The sequence below is a fragment of the Pagrus major genome, chromosome 20 (genome assembly GCF_040436345.1).
Source record: "Pagrus major chromosome 20, Pma_NU_1.0".
Classification (NCBI taxonomy): domain Eukaryota; kingdom Metazoa; phylum Chordata; class Actinopteri; order Spariformes; family Sparidae; genus Pagrus; species Pagrus major.
This window is the reverse complement of record NC_133234.1, coordinates 13741983-13760144: the sequence shown is the minus strand read 5'-3', so window position 1 is coordinate 13760144 and position 18162 is coordinate 13741983. Positions and strand designations below refer to the sequence as shown.

Sequence of the window (18162 nt, the reverse complement as noted above, 5' to 3'; positions counted from 1 at the left end):
CTATAAGATTTCATTATCCCATCTCTCACCCCAGATGCCCGTGCGCTGGTGGGAGATGTAGTCCTCCAGTTTGGCCCTGAACCCGATCTGTCCTCCTCTGCGCCCCTCACTCCCGTCGTCCACCAGCAGGAAGGCCTGGTAGTTGTTGTCGAGGCAGCAGGAGTCCCGGGTCAAGTTCTGGACATAGTACTTAGCAGGAAAGCTGCCCTGAAAGAGGAACAATCAAGGGATATGATAGGATTAGAAACCTAGACTGTAAAGATGAGGAATTTTTCATTGATTGTTTCACAATAAAAGGGAACATGATCATGGTTGGCGGGTAGTTCAGTATGTAGGTACAGTGTCAGACCTGAGAGTTGACCAGCTGCTGTCGGTTATGCACTAGCCCCCACGGAGCGATGCCCAGCGCCATCACTTTGTTGAGGGGGACCGACGAGGCTGCAGTGGCATGATCCCTCACCGCTTCTCCGACACACCTGCCGACGCCTTCACGCAGGCCTTCTGTTATGATCCAGGCTCCTGGGAGGAACAGTCAAACCAGTGAATGTAAAAGGAGAAACTAAAAGTTTGGTTGATGCTGGAATTGAATGCCTGAAAAAAATGGCATAGTTACCTCTGTAATTAGTACCTAGGTTTGTCATAAGAAGCCATAAGAAAACATGATGTGTTTCAATGTACAACAACAGCTTTTCGCATCGCTGCTCTCACATTACTGTACAGTACTGTACTTACATTTCCCTACAACAATGTTTATACTAAAGCCAAGCATTAGTGACCTGTGTCTACACAAGTGCACCTTGCTTTTGTTTTTGCGTGTGTCTGATTAACTGTGCTGTAATCAGGGGTCTTTCAGAGAACAGCCACTTAAAGTGACCTCAGATGATGGGAGATCAGTATCGCCGTGTGCCAGCTGCGCTTAGCACAGTAGTCAGAAGGAAATGGTCATTGTAGTACCAAATTAGGATCAGACCACAGGGACACATACAGTGTACTGGAAAGACATAATGCAACAGCTGTATTTTTCTTGCTAAAACCACCATGGGTATATCATGCGTTTTCCAAGAAAGTGCTGATTCAGAAACTTGCATTATTAGTCAGTCGTTTTGATTTTTTTATGATTTTTGAGGGTTCTGACATCATGGGGAAAAAAAAAAGATTACACAAGCAAAAATATACAGAACTGAAAGTTATCTGTATTAAGGCTCTAATCTATATTACAAACATATACTGTTTAAATGGTTAATAAAATAGAAGATTCCTGATTCTGTCATTATGACCCTAAATGAACATTTTGAGCTTGTAACATGAGAGGTCGGCAAAATGATATAATCACCTCAAGGAAAAAAATATAAGTGATTTCAACTGATGTGACTAAATCACCTACAAATAGTTTTAAAGTAAGTCACATGAGGCCATAAATACCAGTTACTAGCATTTGTTAGCTGTAAAAGAGGTCCAGAAATCAGCAATTTGATATGTGAGAAAAAAAGGGAACAAATTGATTTAAGGCAACTAACAGAGATCAAAACATCTCAAATTCAGGTTTTCTGCTGGATTCATCAAATTAAATTTAAGACTTTTAAATATCACATAGAACAATTTTTCATACCCTGTTCAGTTACTTCAAAGTTACAGTTTGCCTTCATGAAAAGTAGCAGTCTCATTTTGATGGAAAGTCAGAAGGGACAATTCAGCCTAGAATTATTTATCATTAAATCAAAAATGTCAGTACTTCCATGCACAACATAACAATAATTCCTAAAGATATAATCAATTTTGTTTACACAACCTGGACCTGGATAAGCAGCAGAAAATAGGTGGATGAATTAACCAATCAAAATGTATTCTGTCATGTCAGGCTTTGCTAAAATGTGTTCAAACTTGCCCATAATGAAAAAAATTGCTACTTGAGCTACTGTAGCTTGCAATACTGACAGTGCATGCTACTGTATACTGCTACTGTACAGCCTCCTACATTCACAATCCACTTTCAAAAAATCTGGAGCTACAACTAACAATTATTTTCATTATTTATCAATCTGAAGCGAAGCGAAAAGCGACATCTCTAAATTGCTTCTCTGTCCAACCAAAAATCCAAAACCAAAAGACTCTTTTTCACGATCATAAATGACAAACAAAAGCAAATATTTTCTTCATTTAAGAAAATGGAACCAACAACTGTTTGACAATATTGCTTGAAAAATTACCATATAGATTAATAGATTATCAAAATAGCTGTTGATTAATGTTCTTTCGATTGACTGATCAACTAATCAATTAATTGATTACTCGCTGCAACTACAACAATCCCACTTTTAGTTTATAGATGAATAACGTTTCCTGACAGCTGTGATCAGTTACAGAAACATTGTATAACAAACATTACTGAGTAAAGCAGGTAAAAGAAAAATATTTAAAACTTCTGATAATCAAATTTTTAAGGACCTTCAGATACCCTGAATTTAGTAGCACACCAGTCAAAATATATTATTTTATATATATGGTGGACATACACTGTTAACAGTGTATATGTGTTCACAATGCTGTTAACTGGTGTGTGACCTATGACCCACCAGGATTTGTTTACCTGTGCTTTGTGAGGCTTTCACCAGTCCCTGCCTGAGGACCTCCCGTACCCAGGTCTTCACCTTTGTCCTGCCTTCTCCGCCCACTACAGAAACCACCAGGTTGGGTGAGGGAAGACCCCAGTGGGCTGTCATCAGGGTGTAGACCATAGACGCCGGCGTGTCCCATGACAGACGAAGGAACTGAGGTCCAAAAAAGAGACAATTATAGACATCTGATTGATTATTTCAAAAGTAACCACACTTATGACTTAAAATAGAAAGAACTGTGATTATACAATGCAAACACATGCTAAATTACACTACAAGTGGATTAGTTTAGATTAGTTAGATTAGCCTCTCAGTACAGATATGGGTCCTCTCTGTCAGCATTGTTAGTTTGCTCACTGTAAACACATAAGTAGGTTAAAGTTTAGAAAAAGCAGAAGTACTTAATTTGAATCATCATCTGGCTCATTTGCTTATGAAACACTTTGAAAACACAACAGATTTGATTAAAAAAAAATCGAAGGTATTTAATGAGGCATTCAGAGCCAACAAAGAGGCCACCCACATAGCTATGCCTCTTGCTGGCTCCAGCAAAGTGTATCTCTCCAAAGGCATCCGTCGGGTATTCAGACGAGTGCTGGGCGCTGTCCCAGTGGTTGACCATCGCTGTGCTAAAGTAGTCCCCGAGAGCCACAGAGGCATGGGCATCTCTGACACCCCCACACTGGCACAGCGCGCCATTGCTGCGAGATGTGAGAAGATGATACATGTGAAAACAGGATCATCTCCTGTTGCATCAACACAGTCAACAGACAGACATTATTACCAAAGGAATGTGCTCCGCAGAGCTCACAGTACCTGAAGGAATCTTCTACAAAGGTGGTGCAAACTCTCTTCTTGATGATTTTGGGGATCCAGCTCTGAAAGCATTTTCAACAGGTTAATGAACTGAATATATAAACAGGCTGTTTCAGCTTTAAGAAATCATATCCTACCCTTTTACGCCTGGAAATCATGTGGCTGCAGGGTGCAGTAAACCGTTCAAATGAGAAATGTTGACTTTGGCTCAGAGATATGCCTGCCATAACACCTGAGTGCGACTTCTGACGTGGTGCTGTAGTTTCAGCTTCAATTTTTATGGGTTTGTGAATGTGTAAGAGACGGAGAGGGTGTAAGCGGTGGTCACGTAGGCTACTACGGTACTGAACACCAGTATTTGCAAACCTACTTGTTAAAGTGAGGGGCCCCACTGTAATCTTCTTACATCTTGAAACTGGACTGAAGTCTCTTTCCAACTTTGACATTTAACTAACAACAGAACATTTCTTTTAAATAAACTAATTTCTAATCCACTGTCACACCAATAGCCGTGTGTAGGGATGCACGATGTGGATTATTTTCAGCCGATACCGATTATTACCTGCTTGTCACAGCCGATACCATTATTTCCCCTTTTTGTATTTTAAAAAAAAGTTAATTACCTGTTATTTATGCACACCTGAGGGTAAGAAGGGCTAAGATATAGTAAGCTAAGATAGATGATTTAATATTCTATTGCTGTAATTGATCAGGACCGATCAGGAACCAACTTTAAAGATGCATACAGGCAACTACTGTATCTGTGTGTAGATGCTGTGCTCGTCAAGTCAATGAAAGATATTTGGCTTTGTATTATTGGCTCCATCGACTAGAATTTCGCTGATACCAATAAATAGCAGATAATGTAAATTTCCCAAGATAGGGGTGGTAATTTATCGGCCTGATATTTATTGTGCATCATTAGCTGTGTGGATGTGTAAATACATCTATGTTTGACTGAAGAACCAGAAGAAGCCCATGTGTAATCAGGCTTGAGGAGTAATTAGAGGATTACGTAATTAGGATTAAAAAAAAGTAACTGAATTCTGGTGAAGTCACAGAAAAAAAGATGTAATTTGATTACAGATACATTCAGTAAAAAGGGGGTTTACGGACAGGATTACAATTTCAATATAAAGAATGAAATACTAATCTGTAAATACATGAGATAAAATATAAGTAATCTTATTCATATTTATTTTCTCTTGTCTTTATGTGTATATGTTTGGTACTGAGGTAGGTCACTAACTGTACCACAGTACATTTTGAATACAACCCTGTGTATAGCTGATAAAAATCATGGCTGCGTTCCAATTAGTTGTGCCAGCCAGCCCTATCAGTGAGCTTGGGGCACAACACCAGAGCCGCTGTGCTGGCACGTCTAAACGGAATGCAGCCATTCATCACGTTATTAATAACACCTGAGCTTGTCGAGTGAACATATGTCCAGAGACAACAGAGACAATTCTTACATCGTATTGTATTTATCCTTTGGATGTAGGTATGACGATCAATATGTGTGTTACAGCTTCAGCTAGCTTAAAGTACAAACCTTACAAAGCTATGGGATGCTAAATACAGCTGGTATGCTAGCTAGTTGTATGTGTAGCGTTATGATTTAGTTAGCTAGTGAGACAACGGGCAGAACAACATACACATTTATGGGCATGCTCTCGCCTTTGTTTTTGCAGTTATCGTTAGGTAAACGCTCATGTAGTTAACTGTTAAAAAATATCCATCCGCACCTTTTTGTCACAGTCAGTGACGTTCACCGGTTTATTAAGTTGTAAATCAGTTGAATGCGTATTTTCCGCAGCCAAGCTAACGTTGTCTTCACTTCCGCCGGTTTAAAGTTACACGTCACGTGCACTGTCAACATACACACCGTAAACTAGCCGGCGCTAGCTAAACATGCGACAAAATGCAAGTGTTAACACACAGCTGAGAGTAAGAGAGCCTTTGGTTTCCTAATAACAGAAGTATTCACTACACGGCCATTAGATATGTGCTGTCCCGAGCAGGCACATCGCTCGTCACCGTGACTCAGCCCCGCAGAATAACTGCCAGCCACAACTTTCTTTACAACTTCCACTTTGTCGGCTCCTCGTTTATTCATCGTTTCACTGCTGCAGTCTTTGCCAGACACCGCAATGAGTTCACAACAGGAGCAGAGTGATTTAAAGAAAAGCCTACCCACCTGATCTTTCTCAGATTTACAGATTTTGTCTCCGTCGCCTCCTCCTCCTCCTTCTCCTCTTGTGTCTCTCATGTTGTTGTTTCCTTTCTGTCCGATTCAGTGAAAGATAGGGAGGGGGAGAAGCTTCAGGATTTCTTTCTGACCATTTTCCAATGAGTAGGTGAATTACCTACGGAAATACCATTTCCAGACTTCCCCAAGCAGCAGTCAGGAAGGAAACCAGGTGCTGACACGCCGCACAGGTGAGGGTGTGGTTTTTACAAGTGGCTGACAATCTCCAAATACCTTCCTCCAAACTTAGAAACATAGGAGGGGCCAGTGAAAAACCAAAGGTATTTCATACCTGGGCTGTGAGCTGGGTCATTCCTGATTATAACCCTCTTGCTATCACTAGTAAGATCTCCCTCTGTTGGAAATTCAATGCTCCTGGCCACTGATTGAACATTTTGACATTGTAGAAGACAGACAACTAAAGACACACAAGCTTGTGCATTAAGCAATTTGCTGCTGTCACAGTTGCCTAAAAATATCACACAGTCAGGCCTGGATTACCAACAGGGCAATGCCTCAATTAGCCCAACAAGTGCATGGCGCGTTTGCATGCAGAAACATAGTTAACATCAGAATATGTAATAATTTAGATGAAATTAACAAATGATTTCTGTACTTAAGTATGTCGATTCTATAAGGTAATTTCTAGCCTGAGAAAAATGTTTCAGTGCCCTTCTACCCTTAAAAGGCATTGAAGCTCCTTAGAAAGTGTCCATATAAGTAGAATTCAACCTGCAGTAGTCTATTTTGCCTTCTTCCTCAGGTTAATCTAGATATTCATCAACTGTAACTCCACACACTTCTTCTTTATATTAAATATTTATTGTACAAAGCATTTAAATATTGAGGTGTTTATATTTTAAAAAGCAATATGATTAAATATTTTACGCAACATTCAAACATCCACAATCTATGTGCTTACAGAGCATAAATCAATTATAAGTACCAGTCAGTCAGAACATACACAGACAGACATATTTGGTTATAAATAGACAAGAACTGTTGAGAACTGTTCATCTTGTTAGTCCACAACTGTTGTCACCCCTCTCGGCCCTATTTGCCGTATCCATGCGGGTCGCGGGCCTTGTTCGACGTCGTTTTTCCGTTTGTGTTGCTGATGTGGTATAAGTCATTGGCCAGGTTTTGAATCTGGCATGTCCCTAACTTGCAGCCGTGCTGAGGCGCACGCCGGGGACGCAACTTCACTGCCATGCTGTAGTGATAAAAATGAGAAAGAGGTGGAAAATAAATAAGTAACATACATTTAGAAAAGTAATCTCCAGTTTTCAAATAAATCATAAAACTACAATTTAGATAAGACTTTATTGATTCCACAGTGGGGAAATTAACCTGTTACAGCAGCTCAACAGTCATGAACAGAGGGAAAACAGTGATTTATGATAGATAAAAATGAAGCAAGACAAAAAAAAAACCCGGACAAAATAATAATAATTAAAAAAATGAAGTAAAAATATTAAAAATAAAGACTATGTAGATCATACACACCTACAATTTAGGAATTGCTAAAAGCCAGTTAATTAGTGGGACGGAAATACACACTACAGGATTAGCAAAAATAAAGTGTGTAAAATGTGATGTGATACAAGAAAGCAGATGTTTTCAAGTATTTCTTGTAAGTAGAACCTCTGTAGTTTTCAGCCACTCACGATGTGTTGTGTGCTCTTATGTACCTTTCTTTCAGTGCGTCCAGGTCTAGATGTTTGTCTTCTGAGTGAAATGGGATGATCTTCAGTGCTTGAACATGCTGCTCCTGTGCGTCCTCTGATGCTTTTACCTCTGAAGTCTGGACGATGTCCCCTGGGAAGACAGCGTCTGACCTGTAGGCCCATCAGAAAAAGGTATTTATTAATATTGGAATTTGTGATATATAGATAAACTAATATGTAGTCCAGTTTTCTCCTTCTTTCTGTCTCAATATCTACATCGCTTTTGGGGCAGGAAAATCTTTATCTGGTTTATCTCTGTTATCATTAGCTTAATATTTACTGATGTTTTTCACTGACCTGTGAGTTGGTCTGAGCGGTGTGGCAGCAGTCAAAGGCACAACTAGCAGCAGCAGAACAGCTATCTCCATACCGCACTGGCCTGTGACAGAAAAAAAAACATCAAGTGGTGATGAGGAAAACATACTGTCCTGACCACACTCATTACTAATAAATGATCTGTACAACTAGAGAGAAGAAAATCAATAAAGAGAGCAATTATGATCCAATTCAATCATTATCAAAATAGCATTTACCGCCAAAGAAATCCCAAACCCTGCTGTGGCTTTTTGAGTAAACCATTCGTGGTCTCTTGCTGATTGTTGGATGCCCAAGTCTGTCATCCCGTCTCCACTTCTGGTCCTTTATAGTGTTGTGGCAGGCTGAGGGGGTGTGTCTCAAATGTACTCATACTGGCAGAGCAACTCCCACGCTTGTAATTAATCAGTTATGGTGGCTGTTTTATCCTCTATTTACAAGAGATGTGATGCTAACATAAACACACATATAACAACAGCATCCAAGCACAACATTGTACTTAAACTTGAGGTGACCTTGTACCTTGTGTGATGTTTACATTGACTCTTATGTTCACTCTTTGCTCCACCGACTCCCCCCCGCTCTCACTCCACTTGCTGCTGAGCAATTGTTCCAGAAATCATTCTTTCATCTCCATCACCTGCAGGAAGCCCGCACAGCCCAAAATAACCCCAATTCTCCTCCGGGCTTTTCTTTATCGCCCCATTTTTCCTGTGCCTTTTTCCCTTGAGTCACTTTTGCCGTCACCGTGTTTATTCCTGAAATGTCCTTCACTCACATGCCACCCCCCCCCCACCCCCCATATACAGTGTTTCAAAAACAACATCTCTATCTTACAACTTTCCTCAAAGATAATAAATCAGATTTTAGAAAAAATGTGATAACAAAAATTGAAGCACAGCTTTGTTAAAAATGGTCACAGAAATAAAAAAGGTTGAACTTTTTTTTAGTTTGGCACATGGTCAAATTCTAACATTGCTCTAGGAAATGATCCAATATTTTCTTATCTTTTAATAATACAGTAAACCCACAGTGAGCCAGTGTCACAAGTGACACGTTTAATGGTTTCCAAACTCCACACTCCTGTTTCTCCCAGCCCCTCTCTCTCACGCTGAATCACAACTTCCCCTCTGGAGCCTATTGTGTACCTTTCCTGTGACTACCATCTGGGGAGTTTGAGTTGAGCAGTGCACTGAGTCATCACTGGCGCGCGTGCACACGAGAGCATTAGCAGTCGATTGATAACGCAGTCTCAGGATTTAACATATGATTAAGCATGGATTACACCAAATGTTGTTTCGAGAGAAAAATCTCTTCAAAGGTTACAACTTGCATGATTACGAGGATTACGTGCCAAAAGAAAGTCAACACTTCCTGTGCACCTGCTGCTGACTGGCTGTGAGCAAGGGTTGTCTGAAACTTAAGTAAATGCGAATCACAACAGAAAACAAACTTTGTCACTAATAATGACTGAAACAATGAGTCTATTAACGGACAAGGCAATCAACAGAAAACGTATCAGCAAGTGTTTTGATACACAGTTAATTCATTGTTTGAGTCATTTTTCAAGTAAAACTTTCCAAATTCCCAAGCATGAGAATTGACGGCTTTTCTTTGTGAAGCTGGGACATAAACAGATAAGATGAATGGTAATATAGTGAAATGCAGTTGTAATATTATAAAATATGTCTTCATTCATGTAGGAGAAGTTAGAATTGTTGACAAATAATGTATATTGATAAATACGTAAAATTGACTTTATCACTGTACAGCTACATTATAGTGTGTTGAAAATAATTTGTTTATGTACACCTTTTAAATGCTAAATAGGGGAACTCAAATTAAAGTGTGACCCAAACTGCTGGACACAAGTTGTCCCCATACACATATACTGAAAAATGTATTCCCTGTATATTTGCATTGAAGTTGTCAAGCTTCCACATAGCCCTCATGCGGATCGCTGCCCACCCAGAGCCTGGTTCTGCTCCAGGTTTCTGCCTTGTTAAAGAGAGTTTTTCCTCAATTCTGTCACCAAGTGCTTGCTCATGGAGGGAACTGTTGCGAATTTTATATAAAGAAAATTTAATTTAAGTGATTTAAATTATGTTATTTTCATATTGGCACATGCTTTGATTACAAAGTAGATATAAAGACACAAAATGAATCTGTCCATACACTCTTTAAACTAAGATTTTAGGTGAGATAAATGTGAAAACAGACTTCTACCATTAACGTACTTCATTCTGCACAGTGAATGTCAAACATCCAAGTGAAGGAACAAGAAGCATATTTTTTTAGTAGAGGGTGACGTTAAGAAAATGACAAATACATAGAAAATTACTGTAATTGCTCCTTATTACTGTGTTTGAAATATCTAAATATATATGTGAGTAATTAAAGTTAACTGACTCTACTCTTTAAAAGATATTTACCACAACATAAAGTAGCCATACTATCCTGGGGACTCATCTTATGGGAAAAAAATATATACATCATACAAACGTATAGAGTCCAAAACAGATTTCCATTAAAGCTAACCGAGGTCAGGTGGGTTTAGGCTACATGCAGTTTATAGTGTCCCAGCCATTATGAGCTATTCTGTGTCAGGATGACTAAAGCAAACAGTCCTGTATTGCATACATCAGTGGCAATGGTTGTTTTCTTCCAATGGTTTAAAGGTTACTGAAGGTCACCGGTCTCTCAGAGCTCAGACTTGTTGATTTCCTGCACCTCAAGTGTCTTAATTCGTCTTGAAGGAATATATGCGCTCACTTCCAGGAGAGCACTTTGTCAGGACTCGTCGGACTTTTCTCCCACTATCGCTGACGTAGTGCGCATCCTGTTGTTGTAAACCTGCAGCCACCAGCCGGCCACTTCAGCCTTCCCGGCCGTGTTTCCTCTACCCACTGGGCACAAGAGTGAGCGTCCTGTTGTCATTCACTCACACATCATCTTCTCACAGATTATGACTTAAGGGCACTCTGCAACAGTGCAACAATTTATTTACTAGAATAAATCAGAATTTCAGCATGGTTTGCTGTCATCCCTTATTCTAGCTGATCTGATGGAGACTGGTGCCATCTGAAGTTTATAAATAGAGTAAAATATTTATGTTTTCTTTAAATGGAAACATTTTGTAATGCATATTCATCATGCAAAAGATAAATAACCTCTTTAGATTTAGAGTTGGATTGACTCAGCCATCAAAACAGCTCCATCTTGTGGGACTAGACTCGAACTGTACACACAATAATTAATTCACTGTACCTGTTCTTTCATTAACATGATGGAAGGATTTTGATCAATGTAATTAAAGACATTTTAAGCTGTAATCATTCAGCTGAAGAATATTGATGCTATCTTGGGTGACACCGCATCATCAGCTCCGGTGTTATGCAACAGCTAGAGAAGCGTGATGAAAACCAAATCTTAATGGTTATTTCAGTGATTCCCAAGCTATTAAGAGATTTGAGTGAAAGAGTGTGTTAGAGCTGGACACAGAGAGAGTGAGAGAGAGTCTGGAAAACCTGTAGGTTATAGGGTCAACACTGAGAGATATAAGCTTAGAGTCCATTAGTGGATTATAACCATAACCACTCCATGGCTCCTGTATCTCTCTTGGATTAAAGAGAGAGAGAGGGACGGAGAGAGAGGGCGATACAGAGATGTGCTGAGCGCATGAGTGTAACTGGAAAGCAAGTGAATTGAGTGAATTTGAAGGCAGAGCTTAGTTTACTGTGCATACGTGGACGCGAGCTGAAGTAAAGTTGCAGCGGTGACAACACTTTGGGTCAGTGATTTTGACACACCTACGGTTTATCACCGGCTGATTAAGTGAATTACACAAGGTAAGTTTAGACACACATCAAATGTTTGCAGTTTCTGTATGTGTGTGTGAAACAATTCAGTATGTACAGATTCAGCTGTCATTAGCCAGGCAGCATTTATCAGTGATCAAGCTGATTTAAGAAGATAAAGTATTTTACTGAAAGTCATTTTCTGCTCTTAAATGTCACATTTGTTGGCCTGTATTCTCACAATCTTGGTCAAAAACAGACCAAACACATGCTTTACATGGTGTATTTTGTCTGTCACTGTCATCCTCATCATCATTATTCTTGTGTAACTTTAATTTTGTTATAGCCTGAATGATTATCTCTGTACCTTTGCATGTGTGTGTGCGCAGGAAGCATGGACGTGGACCTGGAGGGGATTATCCAGTGCATCAAACAGGGCAATGAGAACGGTGTTCAGACACAGCTGCAGGAGTTCAACAGAGAGGTAATACCAACACACAGAAGTTCACACATTCTTGTCTGGACGATATGTTGCTGTAACATATGATAATGACTATCATTTTGTCGTCATCTCCCGCAGTTCGCCCAGTGCTTCTTCTTTGATGCAGAGGAGAGGGACCGAAGGAAGGTAAGTTGCTGCTCCTGTCCAACCAGTGCCCCTTAAACCTCACCTTAACCTTTTCTTAGCCTACATCCACCCCTCCCCACCCTGGCTCCATAGTCTGTATGTGATTAGTAATTCTGCTGTATCAGTTGTCCCTGATCCTCTCTCCTTGCATGCTCAGGCAGATTGAGCCCAGGCAGAGTGATTGAATAACCGACAGCCTGTGTGTTAATCTATTCAACACTTTCAGCTCTGTCATTTGCAGCCATTGAACAGCAGATCTGAAGCCGTATTCTCAAACATACTGTGGCCGAAAATAGCCCTTAACTGATTGAGTTAGGAGAAACTCCTAAATAAGGTCATAGAGTCAATTAAAGCTCCTTGTAGATTTTTGTCTAAAAGTAATTTAGATAACTCAAATCTATCTTTGATTCTGGCAAAAGGTTAAAAAGCCTTTTAGATGGCTATTTCATACTGAAATTCTTAAAAACATTGACAATGTATGTAGCGGCACAAATGACTTTCGTCTCCTGAGGGTTAGGGTTAGGGTCAGGGTCAGCTAAATGGCTTTCATCTCCTGAAGTCATCAAATTAAGGCTTTTTAACCTTTTTTGCCAAAAAAGTGCCTTGGATTTTTCTCTTGTTTGAACTTCAGTGTTCTCTAATGTGTTGAGACATTTCAGTTTTATGTTTAACGTTTATAAGCTAATCTTATCCAGTCTAGTTCCTTTTCACGCTCCTATGTATTGACGAATATTTAATTTCACATTTATTGACACATACGTAGTGAGTACATTAATTCAGAGACATGATGTCTTCCATAGCAACAGGGTCAACATCACCCCTTCTTTTAGTTTGGCTTAGCAGCTTTGTGAATAGCTCTTAAGAGGAAACTCTTTGTGTGAGTGTGAAGGAGTCCTAATAGTTTAACATAATACATACGCATGATTCCCAATGGTAACAAGAATATGTACTGATATTCTTTTTTCTTTTTTCTGCCACGTTGCTCACTGAAATCCAACTTTCCACCTCCTAAAGCAAAGAAGACTTGAGGAGGTACAGTGCTGCCAGAATTTGGAATAATACTAAAGTATTGGTTTTGTTGCACATGAGAAGGCCCTAACTTTAAATGTATTCTTTGCTCTGCTGTATTAGTTCAAGAAGAATAAAGTGAGGGACTACACTGATTCTGACTCTGACTATGACGAGTACGACCAGGAGGATCGAGGCCTCATCCTCAGACAGGTGCCTGACTCTCTCACTGTCTTGCCCCGAGGTTTTTTCAGTTGTTCCTTTGAAGAATGGTGTGAAACTAAGTGTCTATTTCTCTTTTCCTGTCCTCAGAATTTAGCTCTTGTCCTCACGAGGTTCATAAGAACAGGGGTTAAATCTCGTCTGTTGAGAGTGTCTCTACGCACCCTGAGAATCCTCTCCAGAGACAAAAAGGTCCTGGGCCCCTTTGTGACCGACAGCGCTCTCCTGACTCTGGCCAAACTAGCCGGCCTCACCACATGTGATGCGAGCGAGGAAGCCACCGACCCTGACACTGACTTCTACGACAACATCCTTGTCTCTCTCGCCGAGGCCAAAGTGTTGCAGTGTCGCACCAATGAGGACGATGGCGACATGGACGGCACCGACCAAAACGAAGAGTGCTGCGCCTATGACGAGGATGCCAAGAGTGACATCAGCAACGCCACCAGCGGAGATCTGGACAGCATCAGCTGGTTCGGGAGCCACAGGACCAGCATCAACGAAATGCACAGGGGCAGCATCAATCACAAGATGCTGGAGCGAGGCAGGAGGGACCGCAGGGAGAGCAAGATGGAGGTGGAGGAAGAGGAGCAGGGGGAGGGGGATTCAGGAGAGGAGGCGCAGAGAAAAGAGGCCATGAAGGTGTTGTGTAACGTGGTGTACAACAGCACCTGGGCACAGGAGAGGTTCAGTGCTCTCAGGTGGGCTTGCTCACAGGACGCAGACAAACACATGCACACAAAGACACAGCTGTTGGCTTTCTCACCTGCATTTCTGCATCCATTTTCCTACACTAGATCACTTCAGGGCATTTCCATTGAAGCTATGACAGTTTAGTCACAGCAAAAAAAGTGTAAATGAATCCATGTTATATATTTATAGTAAATAATAATCCTTCAATCCTCTGAATCTAAGTCGTTATGTACACATACACCCAGATTTGATTGAAAGCAACAAGTTCATGCTTGTTAACAGAAAAGCAAATCCCAAACTGTGATGTAAATTAACAGGGCAGACTGAGATAAAATGATGTTGTAAATCAACATATTTCAAGACAGCGGATGTCTTGTTATTGTTTCCATCAGGCTCATGTGTGGTCTCATCGAGCGTCTATCCTCCAGTGTCAGCTGCTCATCTCCCTCCAGTGTTCAGTTCTATGAACTACGTCTCATGTTCCTCATTACTGCACTACGGCCAGAGCTCAGGACTCAGCTTCAACAGGTAGATCCTTCTGATGTAACAATCCTCAAAGCTAAATCTCCTTTTGTTTATCATGACGCCTTCAGTTTATTCTGATATTAATACAAACAGACCTGACTTGTTCTGCACCTCTGAACTGGCTGTCTTCACACTCTCACACACATCATGTTTCTCTTCCAGGAGGGAGGCGTGTCCATCCTCACTGCAGCTCTGGAGAGCTCCCTGGAGGTCCAGTGGAAAGACCAGTATGTATGTGTGCTGGGCCCAACAACGCCACCCATCTCCCTTGAAGCTTCTCAGCGAATCATCGAGATCCTCAAAACCCTCTTCAACATCACCTGCAGCAGCCACAGGCAGGAGCCAAGTGAGGTCAGTGACCAAGTCCAGAATTAGGCCTTCAGGTGTAATGTCAGCCTCTGCATAAGTCAAATTAAATCATAAAACTTTGTTTTCCTTGACCCCTTCACACTTTATCCCAGAGATATGAGCTTTACTATGTGTCTACTGTGTGTTTTCTTCTCCCTCAGGACAATGCAGCTCTCTACCGACACCTGGTGGCGCTCCTGCGTGTCTGCCTGATGAGGAAGTGTATCCTTCCTGACGATATTGATGAACTGCAGGGGTGAGCATGAACACAAGTGAGGTTGGATAGCAAGGAAATGGCTATGACAACCATCATAAGTAAAAAACAATACAGATGCATTTAAATTTGCTAGTGTTTGTTTAATTAAAAAAAAGGATATTCAAGAAAACAGAAATAATTTTACAGGTGAATAATTCTACACGTGTCAGGAGAACAGGAGTATTAAATTATTACGAACTCATGAAAGTGTATTAAGACAAAATTAATTAATAAAAAAAAAAAATAAGGGAATAATGGAAGTAAGAGGTAAAAAAGAAAGAATTAAAACATGAAAGGGGGAATAAAGGGTGCATTTTGTAATCAGGTTTTTGTCATGCAGTAATTTTCTTATTCTGTCTCTTTTTACCTTTAATTTTGTTTCAAATGAGTTCAATAAACACAATACTGTCAAAATGATCTGGATACAGTATATACTCATGTATTTACAGCATGTACAATTTATATAATATATGTTTCTGAAAAATGTGTTTAAAAAAGATATAAGTGTAATCCTGAAGATCTATCGCACCCATGTTTTTATTTGATCAAATCAGATTTATTTTAGATTTTAATGTTCATATGAGGTGGAAACACCTTCAACTCCATACTGGATGTTTCCATGACGAGTTTTATAAAATACACTTTTGTTCATCAATATTTTAATCCCAGGTCGAAAATTCAAGTCTTTGGTTTGGTCCAAAAATATTACTTTCACAAAGAATCGCTGTTTCTAAAGTAATACTCTAAAATAATATTAATCTGTAAACATTCATCTGTACGTACTTCTAGATTTGATAGCATTTATCCTTTTCTTGTTTACTGACTTGAGGCTTCCACAGCTAGATTAAAATTTTCAATTGATCTGATTAAATTATTATAATAATAAATATATTTTTCCTAGATTGTATCTGAATTTTTATAGTTCTTAATTTTGTTTTATTTTATTTAAACCTTTATTAAGACCTTATTACCTGAATAGAACAAGCATTTGATTATTGTATCAGGGATGATTCCTCTCATGTTGTTGGGTCATTAATGTATATTTGTGTTTCACTCTATATTCTTGCATGAAGTATTATGTAATGTTGAACACTGCTATATTAGACCTGTAATCTTCTCTCCATCCCACAGTCACACAGTCAACCTGTTGTCAGCGCTGCCTCTCCAGTGTCTCGATGTGCTGCTGATGGTGCCTGTGGAACCCGGCTCACAGCAGTGCCAGGGGGTCAACATGGACTGTGTCCACACCCTTGTGATGTTCATGGAAAAACGCCTGGACTCGGTGAGGGAGAAAGTAATATACAGAGAGGAAACTGAATCATGAGTTTCCTCCTAAAAACAGAGAGCGTTTGTTAATACTGAAATGACCTGAGGGAGTCATCCATGTTTGTTTGCTTCTCAGGGTGATAAGATCAAGGAGAAGCTGACACCAATCCTCAATCTGCTGACAGAGAGCTGCAGGGCTCACAGAGAAACACGTCAATACATCAGGAAGCATGTAATGCACACAAACATTAAAAGAAAACTCATTTCATATTTTTCTTCTTACAATATTTAGACTATGTTTGAAGCTTGTATTTTTGTGTGTGAAACTGAAATTATAACTGATCATCAGATCCTGCCTCCTCTGAGAGACGCGACACACAGGCCGGAGGAAGGGTCCACTGTGAAGAGTCGTCTGATCCGTCTTATGACTCATCTGGATACAGATGTCAAACACTGCGCTGCTGACCTCATCTTTGTACTCTGCAAGGAAAATGGTAAGAGCAGACATCATTACTTTTCATTAGGGATGTACTCTGGATTCATGTTGATCTGATTTTTAAAAAATTTAGTTAAAATTGTTTTTTTAAAAAGTGTAAAAATACCTGTTTTTTTTTTTCTTCCTGAAATCCTCATTCCTTTTATATTTCCTCTAGAATCCATTGTATTGTGTTGTATATCTGTTGTATTGTGCATGAATTCATATACATTTCTTGAAAATTCAGCCTGACATATTTGGACTAGGCATTCCTCTAGAACTTATAATAATATTTATGTGTTTTTGAGCAATGCTTGTTTGCACAGCATGCATTACTAATTAGAAACTGTCAGGGGCGTTAGTCAAATTTTCATCAATTATTACCTATAAAATACCTTCCTCAACCGATTAGAAATAACCCCCCAAAAAATCATATTTTTGTGAATACAATTGTCACCTCTGCCTTCACTTCCTCTTCCAGTGAGTCGTTTTGTCAAGTACACGGGCTACGGTAATGCGGCAGGCCTGCTGGCCTCCCGGGGTCTGCTGGGCGGCCAGAGCTGCAGGGCCCCCACCACTGACGGCCAGTACTCCAGCGACTCTGACTCGGACACTGAGGAGTACCGGCAGGTCAAAGATCGCATCAACCCGGTGACGGGGCGGGTGGAGACGGAGCAGCCAGACCCCATGGAGGGCATGACAGAGGAGGAAAAGGAGGAGGAGGCCAAGAGGCTGATCATGCTTTTCAACAAGCTGTCCAGGTCAGTGAAATGACTCAGACACAGTATCTCTTATCAATCAAATCAAATTTATAAGTATAAATCTTCACAGTGGCAACAGTTTGAAAAGACGAGTCTAGTATTGGCTCAGAACAAGATTAAATGAGCTCAATGAGAACAATATTGATTATTAAATAGTCCATGTTTTTTTTCTACTCATTTATTTTGCAGAGGTGGTATCCAAGCGATGAGAGTGGATTCTGAGGGGAGGCTGGTCCCAATGATGGGACTGAGGGAAAACTCCCTCCCTGAGGAGAGAGAGTCTGGGTCAGAGAACGACAGAGACGCAGAGGAGGGAGAGAAGAACTGAAACGTGTCTCATCCATTCATTCAGTTGATGATTTTCTTTTGTAAATATTTTATTTCTAAAGTTTGACTGCACATAAATACAACATAGCTTATATTCTGAGACCGAACTAACTCAAAAAGGATAAAAAAAGAAAA

The 18162-nt window shown here is 40.1% G+C and overlaps 2 protein-coding genes across 3 annotated transcripts in view; one reads left to right on the top strand and one right to left on the bottom strand.

The window, feature by feature from the left end:
- Positions 1-5792, bottom strand: part of LOC141016106 (transient receptor potential cation channel subfamily M member 4-like) — an 18707-nt gene extending 12915 nt beyond the window's left edge. The window contains exons 1-6 of the mRNA XM_073490367.1: positions 5629-5792; positions 3432-3493; positions 3139-3316; positions 2588-2768; positions 350-519; positions 30-207 (exon numbers count right to left, since the gene is read on the bottom strand). Of these exons, the coding sequence (XP_073346468.1) occupies positions 30-207; positions 350-519; positions 2588-2768; positions 3139-3316; positions 3432-3493; positions 5629-5700 (841 nt within the window). The 5' untranslated portion in view covers positions 5701-5792. The remainder of the gene's footprint in view (positions 1-29; positions 208-349; positions 520-2587; positions 2769-3138; positions 3317-3431; positions 3494-5628) is intronic.
- On the top strand, positions 4883-18162 carry LOC141016107 (chaperone Ric-8A). 2 transcript variants are annotated; one of them, XM_073490370.1, is made up of 15 exons: positions 4883-4928; positions 7382-7538; positions 11908-12002; positions 12099-12146; positions 13161-13178; positions 13278-13367; positions 13467-14077; positions 14462-14597; positions 14757-14945; positions 15104-15198; positions 16330-16480; positions 16601-16696; positions 16814-16958; positions 17421-17700; positions 17890-18162. In XM_073490370.1, exons 3-15 carry the CDS (start codon positions 11913-11915, stop codon positions 18026-18028), a joined length of 2088 nt encoding a protein of 695 aa, XP_073346471.1. In that variant the 5' UTR covers positions 4883-4928; positions 7382-7538; positions 11908-11912; the 3' UTR covers positions 18029-18162. The 2 variants fall into 2 exon arrangements, with proteins under 2 accessions (XP_073346471.1, XP_073346469.1); XM_073490368.1 differs by lacking the exon at positions 4883-4928 and adding an exon at positions 5779-5870.